The sequence below is a fragment of the Gekko japonicus genome, unplaced genomic scaffold (genome assembly GCF_001447785.1).
Source record: "Gekko japonicus isolate JY-2015 unplaced genomic scaffold, Gekko_japonicus_V1.1 scaffold1613, whole genome shotgun sequence".
Taxonomy (NCBI): Eukaryota; Metazoa; Chordata; class Lepidosauria; order Squamata; family Gekkonidae; genus Gekko; species Gekko japonicus.
Window position 1 is genome coordinate 1,361 of NW_015173182.1, and position 16,423 is coordinate 17,783.

General features: G+C 43.9%; 1 protein-coding gene across 1 annotated transcript in view; it reads right to left on the reverse strand.

Annotated features, from left to right (window-relative positions):
- Positions 1-478: 478 nt before the first annotated feature.
- Positions 479-16,423, reverse strand: part of TOP2A (topoisomerase (DNA) II alpha) — a gene marked incomplete at its 3' end in the record, with an annotated part of 41,479 nt that continues 25,534 nt past the window's right edge. Inside the window, exons 13-24 of the mRNA XM_015422580.1 lie at positions 13,834-13,935; positions 12,572-12,709; positions 12,280-12,418; positions 10,967-11,124; positions 8,863-8,988; positions 6,724-6,834; positions 6,507-6,612; positions 5,323-5,432; positions 4,649-4,741; positions 2,998-3,112; positions 2,217-2,338; positions 479-627 (exon numbers count right to left, since the gene is read on the reverse strand). Coding sequence (XP_015278066.1) covers positions 479-627; positions 2,217-2,338; positions 2,998-3,112; positions 4,649-4,741; positions 5,323-5,432; positions 6,507-6,612; positions 6,724-6,834; positions 8,863-8,988; positions 10,967-11,124; positions 12,280-12,418; positions 12,572-12,709; positions 13,834-13,935 — 1,469 coding nt within the window. The remainder of the gene's footprint in view (positions 628-2,216; positions 2,339-2,997; positions 3,113-4,648; positions 4,742-5,322; positions 5,433-6,506; positions 6,613-6,723; positions 6,835-8,862; positions 8,989-10,966; positions 11,125-12,279; positions 12,419-12,571; positions 12,710-13,833; positions 13,936-16,423) is intronic.

Below are 16,423 nucleotides of genomic sequence, written 5' to 3' on the forward strand. Positions count from 1 at the left end.
ACAATTTAAAGAAAAATGATAAATATCTTCTTCTACATCTGGTAACTGTGGCAAGGATGACGATGGCTAAGCAATGGAAGAAAGCAGAACTACCACATAAATGGGACTTTATAACAAAAGTTCTGGAAGTGGCCGAATTGGACAGTTTAACTCAAAAGCTTCGTGATAGAGAAGATGGCGCCTCTCAAAATACTTGGGTGAAATTATATAACTGGATTGACAAGAATACTGGAATAGTTTTGAAATCTCTGTAAGGAATTAGAGACAAGAAGGTCTTAAAGCTGTAATGATCCTATTTCCCATTTGTCTGTTTATGATGGAAAAATTAAAAAAATTGAACAAAACAAAACAAAACCAGAACACAAACGCAGGCCCGGCAGGATCATTTAAGCCACTTCTGTAGCTGTTCAGCTGCATTACCAACTCCCCACAACCACCATCCAAAAGGAGGCTGTCTGGACAAGGGACTGCTACCAACCTGAGCATTGTGAAGATGTATCGAGGGCTGGCAGAGTCTTTCCCACCGTGCAGCCTGGTGCCAAACTGACCAATGGGCTGGAGCAGGTTCAAGTTGTTGCTACCCACAAAGTTTTGAGCCAAGTTGATAATAGTCATCATCAGGGAGGCCTGAAACAAAACCCACACAAAACCTGAAAAGCACAACCAGGTCTCCAAAGAAAACGACACCCCCAAAGGAGTGGCACAGGCCTACAAGGTAACCAGTGAAGATGTGGCAGAAGCAGGAAGCCAAGTCAAAGAGAGCAGTAAGGAAATTTTCAGCAAGGGAAAGATTAGCCTGAACAAGACAACCAATAGCCGTTGGAAGCCTGCTTCCCCATCTCTTCCAGAAAGAACAACCAGTTCTATATGGGAGTGGCCTTCAGTCACTGGTCAGAGGATGAAGGACCACCTGTAGCAACCAGGGGTCCTCTCCAGAACCCAAGGCTGCTAAAGCAAGGGACACAAAGCACAGGAATTTACTAAACGGTATCTGCCACCAAGTCACTTTTTAGTTCCCAACTAGACTGGAGCAAAGTGACTAGAAAACTTCAGTCTTAACACAGGAACACAGTTCACAAACCAAACTCTGCCGTCTCCACAGCAGGGCTGGGCAAGAACACAAATTGGTAGTAGGACAACCAAGCAGTCTTAGACAAAGGATTTAGGCTTTGAAAACTCTTGAGGCCAAGTAACCCAGACACAGTAAAAAATATAGTTTCTTTATTTAAATAAATTGTGCAAAGTTAATAAAACACGAGACATAGGTAGTGAGGAAACAAAACAACAAATCTAAGCATAACCAGCCTAGCTATACTTACAAGCAGCAAGCACATAGGGTTTTACCCGTACAGATTCCAAAGAGGCAAATAGTCCATAGACCCAAAGTATAAGTCCACACAGCATCTTCCCTCAAGATGGTAAATCCACATATTCAAGGCATTATGGCGGGTTGCTTTGAGTATTGACCAGGCTTGGCCAAAATACCCAAAGAATCCACACTGGTTACCAAAGGCATAGGTTCTTATAGAAAAGGGGGGTCACGAGGGGCTCCGGCCGGGTAGCCACTCACAACCCTACCAAAGTGATGTCACAGGTGCCAGTAACTAAGGTAACCAGAATATCCCATAATACTTGTTTTTCAGTTCTGGGGAATCGAAAGTTATTTTTAGAAGATAACCCGACTCCCTCCTCCCATCACAGGTGCAATCAGTTGGGAATGTTGCTAATGAATTAATGGCCGCCAAGGCCACACTGCTAAGGGTTTGCAGCTGGTACAGCCATGGGAGTGAAGGTCATTAATTCTCCCGTTATCAGAGCCATGCAAGTCTTAAAGGGGAACTAAGAGGCACTAAGAGACTTGCAGGCGCCTCTAGGACCCTAAGATTTACAGCAGCATAGTTAGATAGCACATTCCAGGCCTACCAAGAACCCAGAATCCTCTTTGACTAAAGTTTGGTCAAGCCACTGCAAGCAGACAAAAAATGGAGGCTATTTTGCATTACACCACCAACAGAGAATAAGGTGACACATAAACTTTCAAGCTGTGTATGTCCTGCACAAAACTCACAGAATTTGATTTATTGGAATATTAATACTACAGGGAAGGCAGTCCTGCTTGGGATCATGAGAACACAAGCACTAGCCCCGCCCAGAAGTTTTGCTGCTATTACTTGCTGCTGGGGGGAGGGCTCAGTCCCTACCCTGGTTTTACTTACCTCTCCATGATGATAAGCAGACATCTCTGCTACTGATCCCGCCAACTGGGCAACCTTCACCTCCCGTTTGTCATTTCTTTTGAAGCAGGTGAACATAACTTTCCTCTGACCTGGTTTCAGTCCTGATGGGAGTGATCAACAGGTTGCTTAAGTCAGCCGTAAGCTTTCTTTTTTCCTTAACTAGCACCTCCAGGTTATGTCTATAAAAAGTACTATTATTAACGCAATAGGCAAGATCCCTGTGGGCTTAACTGCTAAACTGGGTTACCATCTTGACAGCCGAGTCAATTGTCTTTAATGTCAATGTGCTCAGAAACCTACCACCACCAAGATACCACTACAGCATGGCATTGGCAAGAAACAATGGGTTAACCCCTCCTCCTGGGAAAGAAAGTGTCTTCACTGAGCATGTTGCTCCTTGGCTAGGAGTCAAAATGCCAGAGAAGCCTAAAGACCCAAGGTCTCTCCATAAGTGTACAGGGCCAGAAGAGTCAGAAAAAATCATGATGAATATGGAATCTATGCCCAAAATGCATTAAAGGAAGTCAACCCCACAATCCATCACATTACTCCCACAGTACAACAGTGAAATATTACTGAACTTGTCATCGGCTAAATGCCAACAGCAGTCCACCTCTTATCGCAACAACTGGTTTTTATAAGTGTTAAGACATTTCCTAAAGCACTTGCTCCATTTTGGCCAGAACTGTTTATTGGTAGAAAACCTTTTCCTTACAGGAAAGGTTGATTTAGAATTAGGAGTCTATAATACAAAACTTACCATCAACCAGGGAAGGAATGGATCGTTCATTGTCCATGTTGGAAAACAGAATAAGTTCCTTGTTGATGAAGCTATTGTACGTCAGAGAACTGGTTGCTTTCCCATATAAATACTCCTGCACGACAAAGCAGTTTAAATTGTTATGCTTTCTTCTATTGACATTTCCCATAGCTTGCTCCCCCTGCCTGCCCTAACCTACCAGTGTGAGTGCTTAGATTTCCCTGTTTGCAAACGCTGAACTGCACACGCACGAACGTCACCTAAAGTAGTTCAGCGGCGGCAGGGCTCTGTGTTGGTCCCAGTGGTGGAGGCCACGTAGCCCAGGAGCTGCACATGGCCTGGTGGCGGCCCAGCCCTGGGCTCCCCATTGGGCTGGCAGTGGCCGCGCAGCCCAAGAGCCATGCTGGGAGGAAAAGGTGGCCAGATCCCCTTGCCGTGGGTGCACATGGGCAGTGTCTCTGTGTGTGGGGGGTGACCTTCAGCAGCTGTGGCCAGAGGGCTAGTGATGCTCACCTGGGTGCGCCCTTCCTTCCCACTACTTGGGCTGACAGGGCTCCAGAGCTGGTGGCACCTCTGCAAAGGGGCAGGGTCATTGCCAATTGGCAACCATACAGTTCGTGGCTCCACACTGGGCTCAGCAGTGGTGATTCCCCTCTGCAAGTTTCACAGGCCCCCATTTATTCCTCATCTAATACTTGACCAGATCACAAAGCCGGCCTCCACCTCCCTACATGTTTACTAAGTCACTATCAGCCCAATCCTTGAATAGACTCCTACAATTAACATACATTCTAAAAACATTCAGGCATTGCTTACCACTGAGCCTACAATGATCACTGGAAAGGCTCTATTTCCCCATTTTGTAAGGATGTTACTTCCTGGACAAACAGCTGGAACTTCATTCACACATACGGTTCACAATAATCCTATCTGAACATTTATTTATTTATTTATTTATTTATTTTTCGCATTTATACCCCGCCCTCCCCAATAGGCTCAGGGCGGCTTACAGGGGCAAGGCAAAACCTTGCCATAATAAAACATAATAATTTAAAACATATAATACAATTTAAAAAAACATCCTGAATTAAAACATGGTGCTCAATAACTTTCATAATTCCAGAGATGGCAGATCGTAGGTCCGAAGTTCGGAGTGGCACTTTCTACGGCTCAATATTAAGATGTTTCCTCAGGGTCTCATCCAAACCATGGCGGTGGTGGTATAGTAGGGGCGGCGGCTCCTACTCCAAGGCCTGGCGGAAGAGGTCCGTCCTGCCGGCCCTGCGGAACTGCATAAGATCCCGCAGGGCCCGGATCTCCCCTGGGAGCTCATTCCACCAGGTAGGAGCCGCCACCGAAAAAGCCCTGGTCCTAGTAGCAGCTAGTTTGGTATCCTTGGGGCCCGGGATGGCTAACAGAATTTGGGCCCCTGACCGTAGTGCTCTTGGGGGAACATACGGGGAAAGGCGGTCCCTCAGGTAGGCTGGACCCTGGCCATATAGGGCTTTATATGTAAGAACCAGCACTTTGAAGCGAATCCGGTACGCTATTGGCAACCAGTGCAGCGCTTTCAGCACAGGCTGAATGTGGTCCCTTCTAGAGAGAATGAAAATCCTGCCTTGCTGAAACTTTCTATTCCAGAAGCACTTACCTCTGGCAGGCCTTGCAGCTTCCGCTGCCTTCGATCCTCCATGAAGTTGGTCAACCATTCCTTTCGGTCGTCCACTTTCTTTTTGCTAAAGGCCTAGAATATCAAAGCCACTTTTAGAGACCAGCGTGAGCTTTCTTTCCGAGTCCTCACTTTACCTGAACAATCACGGGCATAAAGTTAACAAAGTACAATATGTCCCTTGTTCAAAAGACAGTCATTGTATGTCACTGACAACGTCAAATGGCAGCAATTTCATCTAATTTCAGATTCCTACGTTTTCCATGAATTTAGACTGCCTTAAAATTAGACAACCCATTTCAGATCTAAGCACTACTGTTAGGTGTGCCCCATAGCAGGTAGGTAACTTAATATAAAACAGCACAGAAAATTCCACATTATAGAAGCATGCAGAGGCATCCTGGAATGTTCTGGCGCTCATAGGGCATCTCTATATTGCAAACCAATCAAAGCACAAACATATAGCAATGGATCACAGGGCTTGTACCACATTTCAAATGCACACAATTGAGGGCTATACCATGCCAGAACATCGTTCCCCAAGGTGTGCCAAATCGCCTTCACCTGAAACAGAGGCTCTGGTAGGACAGTTAGAAAAACTCCAAATGATTCATGTACAAGTACTTTCTAAGAGCAATCACAAACTGTTGCACTACCAGGGAGATCGCAGCATCATCTTCAGGTCCAGAGTATTTGAAAGGTATCCGATGCCTTGCCATCTCTGCAAAGTACTCTTTCGCCTCTTTTGATGTGCTGGTCCCCAGACCTATGGAAATAAGGACAGATGCCAGAATGAGATGTCTAGATAAACCAGCACAACCAGTTTAATCAAGCTTTTCATTGTATTTTCCATGGACTTAGGTGGTCCAGTTTCCATAGAAATTCAAATACCCTTTACATGGAGAAATAACTACCCCTAAAAAAAGCCACAGCAAAAAGGGGAGGGGGATATATTTGCTTAATCAGCATTAAGAAGACTTATGCACAAACATCTGAAGTTACTAAATAGCATGCATCTCTTACTCAGATTCCAAGACAGTGCCATAAACTACTACGAAGGAAGCAGCCCCAGCCATGCATACTGAAGAGCAGCACATGAGGTCATTTTGCTTAGCACAGCTGCAGATCTACTCTACAGTAACCTCTGCCACAGCTCCAGAACACAGGCTGGGTCCAGGTACAGCACCAAGACAATTTATGGACCTAGAGTGATGAGGTCACCTATCAGACCTCCTTCTGACGCCCCCAATAAGGCTCTGCAGCCCCTGTAGCGCTGCTGCCACTTTCTGATGGAGCTGCCTTTGCAGACACAACGGCCTTCATGTTAAGCCCTGCCCGAACTGCCCAGCACTGAAGTGTAGCCATCTGGACGTAGTTACCAACACCATGCGACCAAAAATCCTACTCTTTTCTAGAGGGCTTGTAGGGTCTCTAAAATATGCTCAAATTAGGCCTCTGATGATAACTCTCTCAAAATTCAATAGATGACAGAGCAGCTGCTAAGTAAAGCACTCTGCATGCCCTTGACATTTTCGGATGGCATGCCAGAAAGTAGTGCTGAGGGCACTTTGAATGGACCCTCAGGCCTGCTAAGGCTAAGTTCAAGGTCCTTTCATTTAAGTACAACATAGCAACTGGGACAGAGACAACATTCTCTCACTCCAGAATGTATAAGGAGCCATATTTGTTCCCTCAACAACGATTCACCAGTCTCCCTGGTGATTCCAAGCGGGGTATATTACAAACAGTCCTATTACAGTCTTAAACATAACTATTTTAAACAATGAACTAGCTCTTACTTGGCTCATTTGGCACTACTGCACGGGCTTTTAAGACAAACCTTTGTAGTACTTGATTTTCCAGGTTTTGTAGTTCGGAACACTGGTTTTCCACTCATCAAATTCAGGGATGCTATAGAAAGCAATCTCTTCTTTATTCTTGGAAGCCTATGAAGACCAAAGTCAAACTGAAACATTTTGAGCAGTTAAGTATTAAAATGGAGCTCAAGCAGCATATCTCACTTGCTCAGCATTACCCCAGAAAGAAAAGAAGCTCACCTTTACAATGGGAGTAATGAATTCTTCTAGGAAGCGGTGCTTTAGTAGAGAAGGCCAGTTGTGGTGTATGAAGTTAATCAACAAGCCTTTGATATGGGAGCCATCTTGATCCTAAAATATTTTCAGAAGACAGATATGACCCATTGGGGCTCTGAAGAGAGCAGCAAGCATGTCTACCAAATGCCAGGAGGTCACAGCCTTTCAGAGAACAAGCCTAAAAGGGCTTGAAAACTAGCCAGTGCTTGCTCCTACGGCACCTCCACATCCTTGCCGTAGTTGCCCTAGCACTCGCATTATGCTATGACACAATAAGCAAGCTGATGATGTCAGTCTGCCCTAGTGACAGCCTTGGACCTAACTTCAGCCACTGAGTCGCTGAAGTGGCTTGGATAAAGGACACCTCCCACAACCTCAGATGGAACAACAGTAACATTAAAAAATAAAAACTATTGCGAAGGCAAACAATGATTTCAAAGCTCTTTTCCATATAAGCGCTATGCAAAATTGATTCATAAGACATTAGCTCCCCAGCTAAAAGGGAAAGCAGGTAACACCAATGCAGAACAATGTCTACAATGGGTTAGCTGTCATCACCTTGCTTCATCTATTAGTTCAACCAGTTTCAGGATGCTTACTGCCACATTCTTAGTAAGACAGAACAATATTAAGGAATTTTCAAAAGGTTAGACTGACATAATCTGGAATGGTTTAAGTGCAGCGGTGGATTGAGGCCTTCCCAACAATGGCTCCCTGCTAATTTTGGATGTCGTTCCACTACACTGGCTTGCAAGTGTAGGCGCTGGAAAACTATTTGCACTATCTGCCATAGAGCGCAGAACAACATCTAGGATAAACCATGCAGCATCAGCAGAGCCACAGGAATACTTAAGATTTTAAAAATTTTAACTACTTGGCCCTCATCCACAGACTGGCAGTTTTAAAACAAGCAGAATTTCCCTTCTTTCAGTTAGCTCTGCGACATGAATTAGTTTCAAGGTATCAGTTATTCTCCCTTGAAGGGAAGAAGTCCTGCCATTATGAAGAAATCCAGGAGCACACACTCCAGTCTTTTGGTTCCTTAACTAGTATACAGACCATCTTCCTTTCAACTGAGAAGATGCCTGTTGGAAATAATGCCCCTTTAAAAGGCTGATATTTCTAAGAGTTAGTAGACTCGAGGCTGGGCCTACCTCCCATTTAAAACAAACTTTAAAGAGGCATTACTTTTGATTCCCAGAGCAGCAGCAAGCTCGGATGCACCCCGTTGCCACATGAGGAACAGCTGTTCTGTCTGCCACTAATGGGCAGACCTATCCCATCATGAAGCCAGGGCTACCCCCCTTTATTTACAACAGCCACCAGCTGCTCAGGGTAAAAGTGTCCATCCTGCCTTTGCAGCAGGAAATCAAGGCACACATGGGCTACATCTTTGTAACATTTCTCCCCACTCCATCCCACCCCTTTCTGATGTGAACATTATAAGCAACAACCAAATGGGTGTACACAAACTACCTAATGAAGTGAGCTCTGGCTCACAAAAGCTTATGCTGCAGTAAATACTGTTACAGTCTTTAAGGTGCTACTGGACTCTGGTTTTATTTTGTAAGTCCAAATGCCTCTCACATCTAATGAAAAGCTTCACCAGCCCACCTATCCCATGGAGAAAAGAACTCTGATCATTACACTAAATCTCTCAGCAATTCCAAGTAAACTGCCTGGACAGCTCCTAAGCCATCAGTAGGTACCCTGACTGATGTACAACAGGACAGTTCCTCAGGCAATGTTATTCCTCTTGAAAAGTTTTTAGCCAGCTTTTTAAAGACCCCAAAAACATTATTGAAAACTGAAGAGCAACACACTCTGCTCAGCTGAACATTTAGAAGCTGACAGGACTTCCCAGTTGTACTCGAAACCTGATGACAGAAAAAGCTTCCTTGCACATATACCAAGGGTGTATTACTCCAGGTATATATTTCAGGTATAAATATATTGTTACTTATTGTCTTCAGTTCCAAGTTTAATTTGGACCATGGCAACACTCTGAAGTGATCAGGAAGCACTAATAAGAGCTGCTAGGCTCCTGGTACTGCTGTTGCCAACAGAATGTGAGGAACCCTTTCCCGGTAAGAAAAGACTAACCTGATCTGTCATGATCATTATCTTTCCATACCGCAGGGTCTTAAGCGATTCTGGGTCATCATAGTTCTTCTTATACTGCAGACCAACAATCTTGATGAGGTTGTTAATTTCAGCATTTTCCATTATCTGAAAAGACAGGAATTTCACTCTCAGATGCAGTAACAAAGAGCAAGAGTCCAGTAGCACCTTAAAGAATAACAAAATTTGTGGCAGGGGACAAGCTTTTGTGAGTTACTGCTCACTTCTTACTGAGCAGTAACTCACGAAAGCTCCTACCCTGCCACAAATTTTGTTACTCTTTCAGGTGCTACTGAACTCTTGCTCTTTTCTCCTGCTGCAGACTTAAGACTAACAGCTACCCATCTTGCTGAGATACTGTTATGCTGAACATACCCTGCATCCCCCCACTCCCCTTCCACATAGACACCCATCACCAGCTAACTTTAAAGCTCTTCCCTCACCATCCTTGTGTCTCGCTTGGAACATATATTACTGCTCAAATTGCTTAATTCATTCTATAGCACTTTGAAATAAATAGACTTATTTATTTATTTGGCTTCTATCCTGCCCTCCCCGCTGCAGCAGGCGCAGGGCAGCTCACAACATTATTACTGATAAAACAGTTTCTCAGTTAAAATTACAATAAATTAAATCTAAAAACAATACATAAAGTGCTAGCAATGGCATACAACATGGCGGGAGTCCACAATCAATTAGCACATGGTCTGGATCATGTCAGCAAGGCACAGGCTATTCAATGATGTTAAGGATACTGTTGGTGTTAAGATATTGACGGTATTGGGGTCAGGGCCTCAAATGGTTGTGGCGGCTCCTTAGTCAAATGTCTGGTGGAAGAACTTGGTTTTACAGGACCTGTGGAACTGTAAAAGGTCCCGCAGGGCCCTGATGTCTTCCGGGAGCTCATTCCATCAGTATGGAGTTGCCACTGAGAAGGCCCCGGCCCTTGTTGCTGCAAGCCTGGATTCTCCAGGACCTGGGAGGACCAGTAGAATTTGAGTACCCAATCACAGTGGCTCACTGGGGAACATATGGGGAAAGGTGGTCCTTTAGGTATGTGGGTCCCTGGCCATAAAGGGCTTTAAAGGTTAAGTACCAGCACCTTGAACCGAATTCAGTACGCTATAGGCAGCCAGTGCAGTGCTTTTAGCGCAGGCTGGATGTGTTCCTGCAGGTGCCTCACAACCCTGATAGCACCCCATAAGCTGAATGCAGCAGTAGTGCTGGCCACAGGAATAAACAGCTTTAAAAAAGGATTAAATAGATTCATGGAGGATAAGTCTATCAATGGCTACTAAGCTAAGGTGGCTGAGGGGAACCTCCACACTCAGAGACCCTAGTCCTCTGAATCCCAGAGCCACGAGGCAGCATCAGGAAAGGCCTCAGCCTCTATGCCCTGTTGTTGGCCCTCCAGAAGAACTGGATGGCCACTGTGTGAGACAGGACGCTGGACTAGATGGACTATTGGTTTGATTCAGCAGGGCTCTTCTGACGTTCTTATGCTTGTGCCGATTCTAGAGTCAACAAGGCAAATTGCCAAGGGTCTCATTTTCATTTCATGTCAGCTTTGCTGCAAAATATGTAATGCACGTTCACTTGCCGGCCGTTTAAACAGACTTCTCAACCCAAAGCCTGCTCAAAGAGTACCTATTTTCTTATCAGCGGCCAAAAATGCTGTTGCACTACAGTGGAAAAACAAAATAAGCCCAACTAGACAAAACTGGCACTCAAAACTATGGAATTTTATTTCAATATGTTTTCCTATTTTACAGTATTTAACACAACAAGAAATACCAAAGATAATTGACAACTTAAACCTTTGGTAAATAAATATTGAATTTATAATAGATATTTAAATGTTGTAGCTAAAGTTATATGTTGTTCTTTTTGAAATATTATTACAGCTTTGTATATTGTAACATGTTATACTGCCCTACCTGCTATATGCTGTAAGTTTGTTATAATAAAAATGTTTGGTTTGTGGGTGGGGGGGGGGGGGGGGGAGAGAACCAGGCTTCTCGAGTACCTAAAGCCAAGTCCTTGACAAGACACAGCATAGTGGTTTCCCAAACTTGTTCCAACTGACCTGTTTGTGAGAAGCTTCCCGGACATTGAGCATTTTGCCACGCAGGGGAAATACTCCGTATTTGTCCCTGCCCACAATTCCAAGACCAGAAACAGCAAGTGTTTTGGCCGAGTCTCCTTCCGTCAGAATAAGAGTACAGTTGGCGGAGTTCTTACTCCCTGGAAAGATAAATGCACCTTAAAAACTGACTGCTCCATTTAGCAGAATACACTGAGAGTGGCCACACCAAGGTCAGAGTATCAAAAGCACATTTTCTGCAAGGAAAAAAAAATTCAGTGTTTTTCAGATTTGGGGGTTTTGGACCCTTAAAAATTCAGTATTGCCTCAAAAACCTGAATTCCAATATCAGTATTCCATTATACCCTCTGGCGCCATTAGAGTCAATGGCAAATCTCCTAGGGTATATTCAGCGGGCGGGAGGAGGGGGATTTAAGGCAGAGGCACCAACTTTGCAGTGTAGCTGCAGAGGTCGAATCTGTTGGGTTTTGGCATTGCCAGAGTTGCACTGGTTCTGCTGCTGGCCTTGCAAACACACCCTCTCCCCATACCTCACTTTCTACTGCAGAGACTCTCTGGGAATATCTGCTGGGCTTGCTTTTTTTCACCACTGGAAACAATGGAGATTCTCAGATCTGACCTTAGTCCTGTTGGGTTTTGGCACTAGTTCTGCTGTTAGCCTTGCAAACATGCCCCCTCCCCACACTTTACTTTCTATTGCAGAGATCCTCTAGGAGAATCTGCTGGGCTTGTTGAATGCCTGCCTTGCTTCCCCCACCCCACCATTGGAAACATTTGGGTGCCCACAAAATTAGACCCCCTGATCCAATCACTTTGAAACTTGGGGGTTCTTTTGGGGAGAGGCTCCAGCAGCTACACTGCAAATTTGGTGCCTCTACATCAACCCCCCCCCCTATCCCACTGAATATACCCTAGAAGATCTGCCATTGCCTATAATTGCCCCATATAGTATAATGGACCTGAAAAATTCAGGAGTCCCAAATTAATTCAGGATTCTCTTATTAATCTGATCAAGCTTAACTAATGCCTGAATCATGCCAAAAAAGCATGATTCGGGTATTAATTCTGCTCGGAAATGCCAAACACACATCCCTAATTTTTCCTCACCTTCTGGTGGGGCACAATTAGCAAGAGGTGAGCATCAAAGGAGCATGATTCAGTTGCTCTCAGCCCTTGAGGTCAGGGTGCAGCGTACACAAAGCAAGAATGCCACATCCATCCTCTCGCCAACTCTGTAACTCTTCCAATGGAGCAACCCGTGAGGTATTTATAGGTTTGGCCAGAGTACAACATACCAGCATCGTTGGCATCGTCCAGTTTAGGAATTCCTTTGATCCTAGTGTGTTTCACAGATGAACACTTCTTGTTGAGCTGTGTCTGAGCTTTGAAGCTCACCCAGTTCAGGATGCTCTCCACTATGCCGCAACCAACTACCTAGAATGCAAAGCGTTGTCTATAGAAACAAGCCTGAAGCATGCCATCTGGCTGCATTTGTCTGCTGCTTCAGTCAGAATCTACTCTGCACCCAAGCTATGAGTGAAAGTCATCCCTAGCCCCCACACCCCCGATGCCCCTTACAGCACATACCCCCTTGATAAACTTTTCACTCAGCTTGCACGTAGAGCCAAAGCTCTTTGCTTGAAGCGTCATATTCTCCTTTGTTTGCGAGTCAAAAGTTGGATTTTCAATCAGGGCATTTATGAAGACCCAGATATGGCTCTTCACCTAGAATAAACGCAGGAGTTGTTACAGACTGCAAAACATTTAGGTTATTTGATAATCTTATTTATTTTATCTCATCCCTCCCCAACTGCAAAAGTACAATACAGCTGCTCACTCAGACATTTACCATTTGGTGGGATGCTAACCACGATGTTTAATAAATAAACTTCTGGATTATGAACAAAGCATGTCTACCAAGACTGTGTTCCAGCAAAAGCATGTACACATCTGCCAAGAAGTGACTGGGTGGAGGGTAACAAGCAAGATGTGTTAGAACAAAATATATAAGAAGCTCCATTATCTCTTGCTTCATTTAGTACAGAACTGTGTATTATGACTAGCAGCAGCTTGCTAGGATTTTAGGCAAAAGGAATTCTTTCTAAACACCTACTACTGTTTTAGATGGAATAGCCTAGGACCTTGTGCATGCAAACCATGTACTCTACCAGTGCACCTGACACATGAAGCTGTGATCACATCATAGCTCCATTTAGCTCAGCCCTATCCAACCTACTGCAAATCATCTAGTTAACCACTGAGCCACAGCCCCCATTCCTTTATAAAGATGCAAAGGAAAGCAGGACTCCTGGACTACAATAAGGGTACAAGATGAAGAATTTGAGGGGTTTGAAAAAGATGCACCCAATACAGACAGCAACATTCCCAATTATTTGATAAGCGAGAGACACACCCATCTCTGTATCCCTTCACAAGCGTCATCCTCAAGTTAAAGGATGTCATATTGGTTAATCCACATTTAGAATTATAGGCTATGCACAGATAGTTAGATGGTGCAAATTAAGTCCCAAATGCACTTTCACACCACAGAATTAAGAACTTTGGCAGCAAGGCAATCTTTAAAACTGTAGTAAAATAAAGGACAAAGAAACCAGTGAGTTGGATCCAGACCTAATTGGCAACACCTGCCGACTCCCCATTCCTCAGGGCCCCCTAACCCCCAGGAACAGCAGTCCTGGGAGAACACGTGGGCTGCAGTGGGAGGAGGGAGGCAGCCAAGTTCCATCCTGCCATTGGAAAATTTAGACTGGATCCAACCCTATGTTTGCATAAGCAAGTGGCATAAAAAATTGTGAACAGTTATAATCAATAAGATTTGGGCCTTGCACCTGAAAGGGCTTCACTCCAACGCCAGCTTTGTTTTTCTTCTTCACCACTTCCAGGAGCTTATTGACAACCTGATCAGCAACATAGTCCACATGTCTACCACCCTATAACAAGAAAAGCCAAGGATTAGCACAGCTGCTTTGAGAGCACACCATAATACATTCAGCCAATGTAAGGAGCTTCAGTTTTAGAATTTGATATAAGACCATGTGTGACTTGTCTAAAATGGTTTTAGATTTCTATTTCTCGGTATTGGTTCACCCTTGCATTAGTTACATAAACCTATTCAGTGGCTATACAAGTGATGGCATTATTCAATGGGCCTACTCTAGAGTAGAGTGATTCTGTATAGCACTGCACTGTCAAAGACTTAATATTTTGGTTAATGCAGTTAAATAGGAAACGCTACAGGGCAACGGTAACTTTTATCAGCTCTGTTTCTCGCAATATGTATTGAGTTGTTTTCTGTTGCATTAAAAGGTGAAGTTCTGAGTGAACAAACATGTCATCCTTCCATTGTACAATACTCTGAATTTTGATTTCACACACACAAGCAGCAAAACGTTGCAGGTTGTTGGGAGCCCTTAAATTTAGCAAAATATGGAAGCTTCACTGTGGGGCATGAGTTACAGATCTCCATTTGTAGGACTGACCTGCAGATCTTTGGGGTTTAGAACAGCTGCCTTGCTGTTTCCCCAGTGAGAAACAGCAAGATGGTTCTTGAACCCCCAAACACTCTGAAATGCAGCCCCAAAGAGAAAATGCTCTAAGGAGCTGGACAGGAGGGCAAAAAATGGCTTGCTCCTTACCTTCTCTACAACTACAGTGCCATAGAAAAGTTTTCCCCAGGGAATCAATTTCAGAACATTGGGTTTTATAGAACCATGCTGCTGTTTCCAGCCTTTGAAAAAGGACAAGCAGCTCTTCATACACAAAGGCCTTGTTTGCAACTCTTGTATGGGAAAAGATGGGAGTTCACAGTAGCTTACACTTAATTTCCCATGTTCCCCAATAGGAATAATATGAGGCTAAATGCCCCATATTCCTGCAAAACAGAAACTTGAAATGTGCAGTGTGATCCAATGAACCCTTTCCTGGGAGTAAGTCCCATTGCTAAATCCTGATTAGGATTGCACTACTGGAGTCTGAAGTTTCCATTTTCAGCTTAGCTACACTACAGAGTTGATTGCCCTATGGCATGCTTGATGTGCAGGTAGCAGTTTAAACTCTGTGAGTAAACACTTGCTTTCACCCAGCCAAATGAGAACCGTTGATGATTGTATATATGCAGTGCTCTTTTGGTTTTTTTTTTTTTTGGGGGGGGGGTATAGGGGCAACTGAAAACTAAATATTTTCTGTATAACTAGAGGTGCCCCAGGTACTTTCTGACTGATGCTGTTGTGCTGCTTTTCATTAACATGGGACCATTCAACCATTTCATTGCTAGAAAGAATAAGATGGGGACTTGCAAGAATTGGCAAGGGGGGATTAGTGATATAATATTTCCAGAAGCACTGGAGTCTTGTCATACTGTTACAACAGGACTAACAGCACATTTGGAAATCAAGTTAAACTTTGTAACATTGAAGACAATGGAGAGAATACTATACATCATCTTCATATACATTATATACATTATAGCAAATTGTGGAAAAAATTGGACACATTTAAATCTTCATATTATACTTCTTTTGATACTGTCCATGGGGTTTTCTTGGCAAAGATACTGGAGTGGGTTGCCATTTCCTTCTCCAGTGGATCACACTTGGTCATAGCGGTCATAGCGAACACCCTTTTCCAACAACCGAAGAGACGACTCTACATATGGACATCACCAGATGGGCAACACCGAAATCAGACTGACTATATAATTTGCAGTCAAAGATGGAGAAGCTCTATCCAGTCAGTAAAAACAAGACCTGGAGCTGACTGTGGCTCAGATCATGAGCTACTCATTGCAAAATTCAGACTTAAACTGAAGAAAATTGGGAAAACCACTAGGCCATTCAGGTTTGACCTAGATTGCATTCCTGATGAATATACAGTAGAGGTGATGAATAGATTCAAGGGACTATAGATAGAGTGCCTGAAGAACTATGGACGGAGGTTCGTGACATTGTACAGGAGGCAGCAATCACCACCATCCCAAAGAAAAAGAAATGCAAGAAAGCAAAGTGGCTGTCTGATGAGGCTTTACAAATAGAAGAGGAAAGAAGGAAAGCGAAAGGCAAAGGCAAAAAGGAAAGATTTATCCAACTGAATGCAGATTTCCAGAGAACAGCAAGGAGAGATAAGGAGGCCTTCCTGAATGAACAATGCAAATAGAGGAAAACAATAGAATGAGAAGGACTAAAGATCTCTTCAAGAAAATTGGAGAAATCAAGGGAGCGTTCCATGCAAAGATGGCCATGATAAAGGACAAAAACGGTAGGGACCTAACACAGAAGAGATTAGGAAATGATGGCAAGAATACACAGAACAACTATACAGGAAAGACCTCGATGTCCTTGACAACCACGACGGTATAATCACTGACCTCGAGCCAGACATCCTGAAACGTGAAGTTAAATGGGGCTTAGAAAGCATTACTAA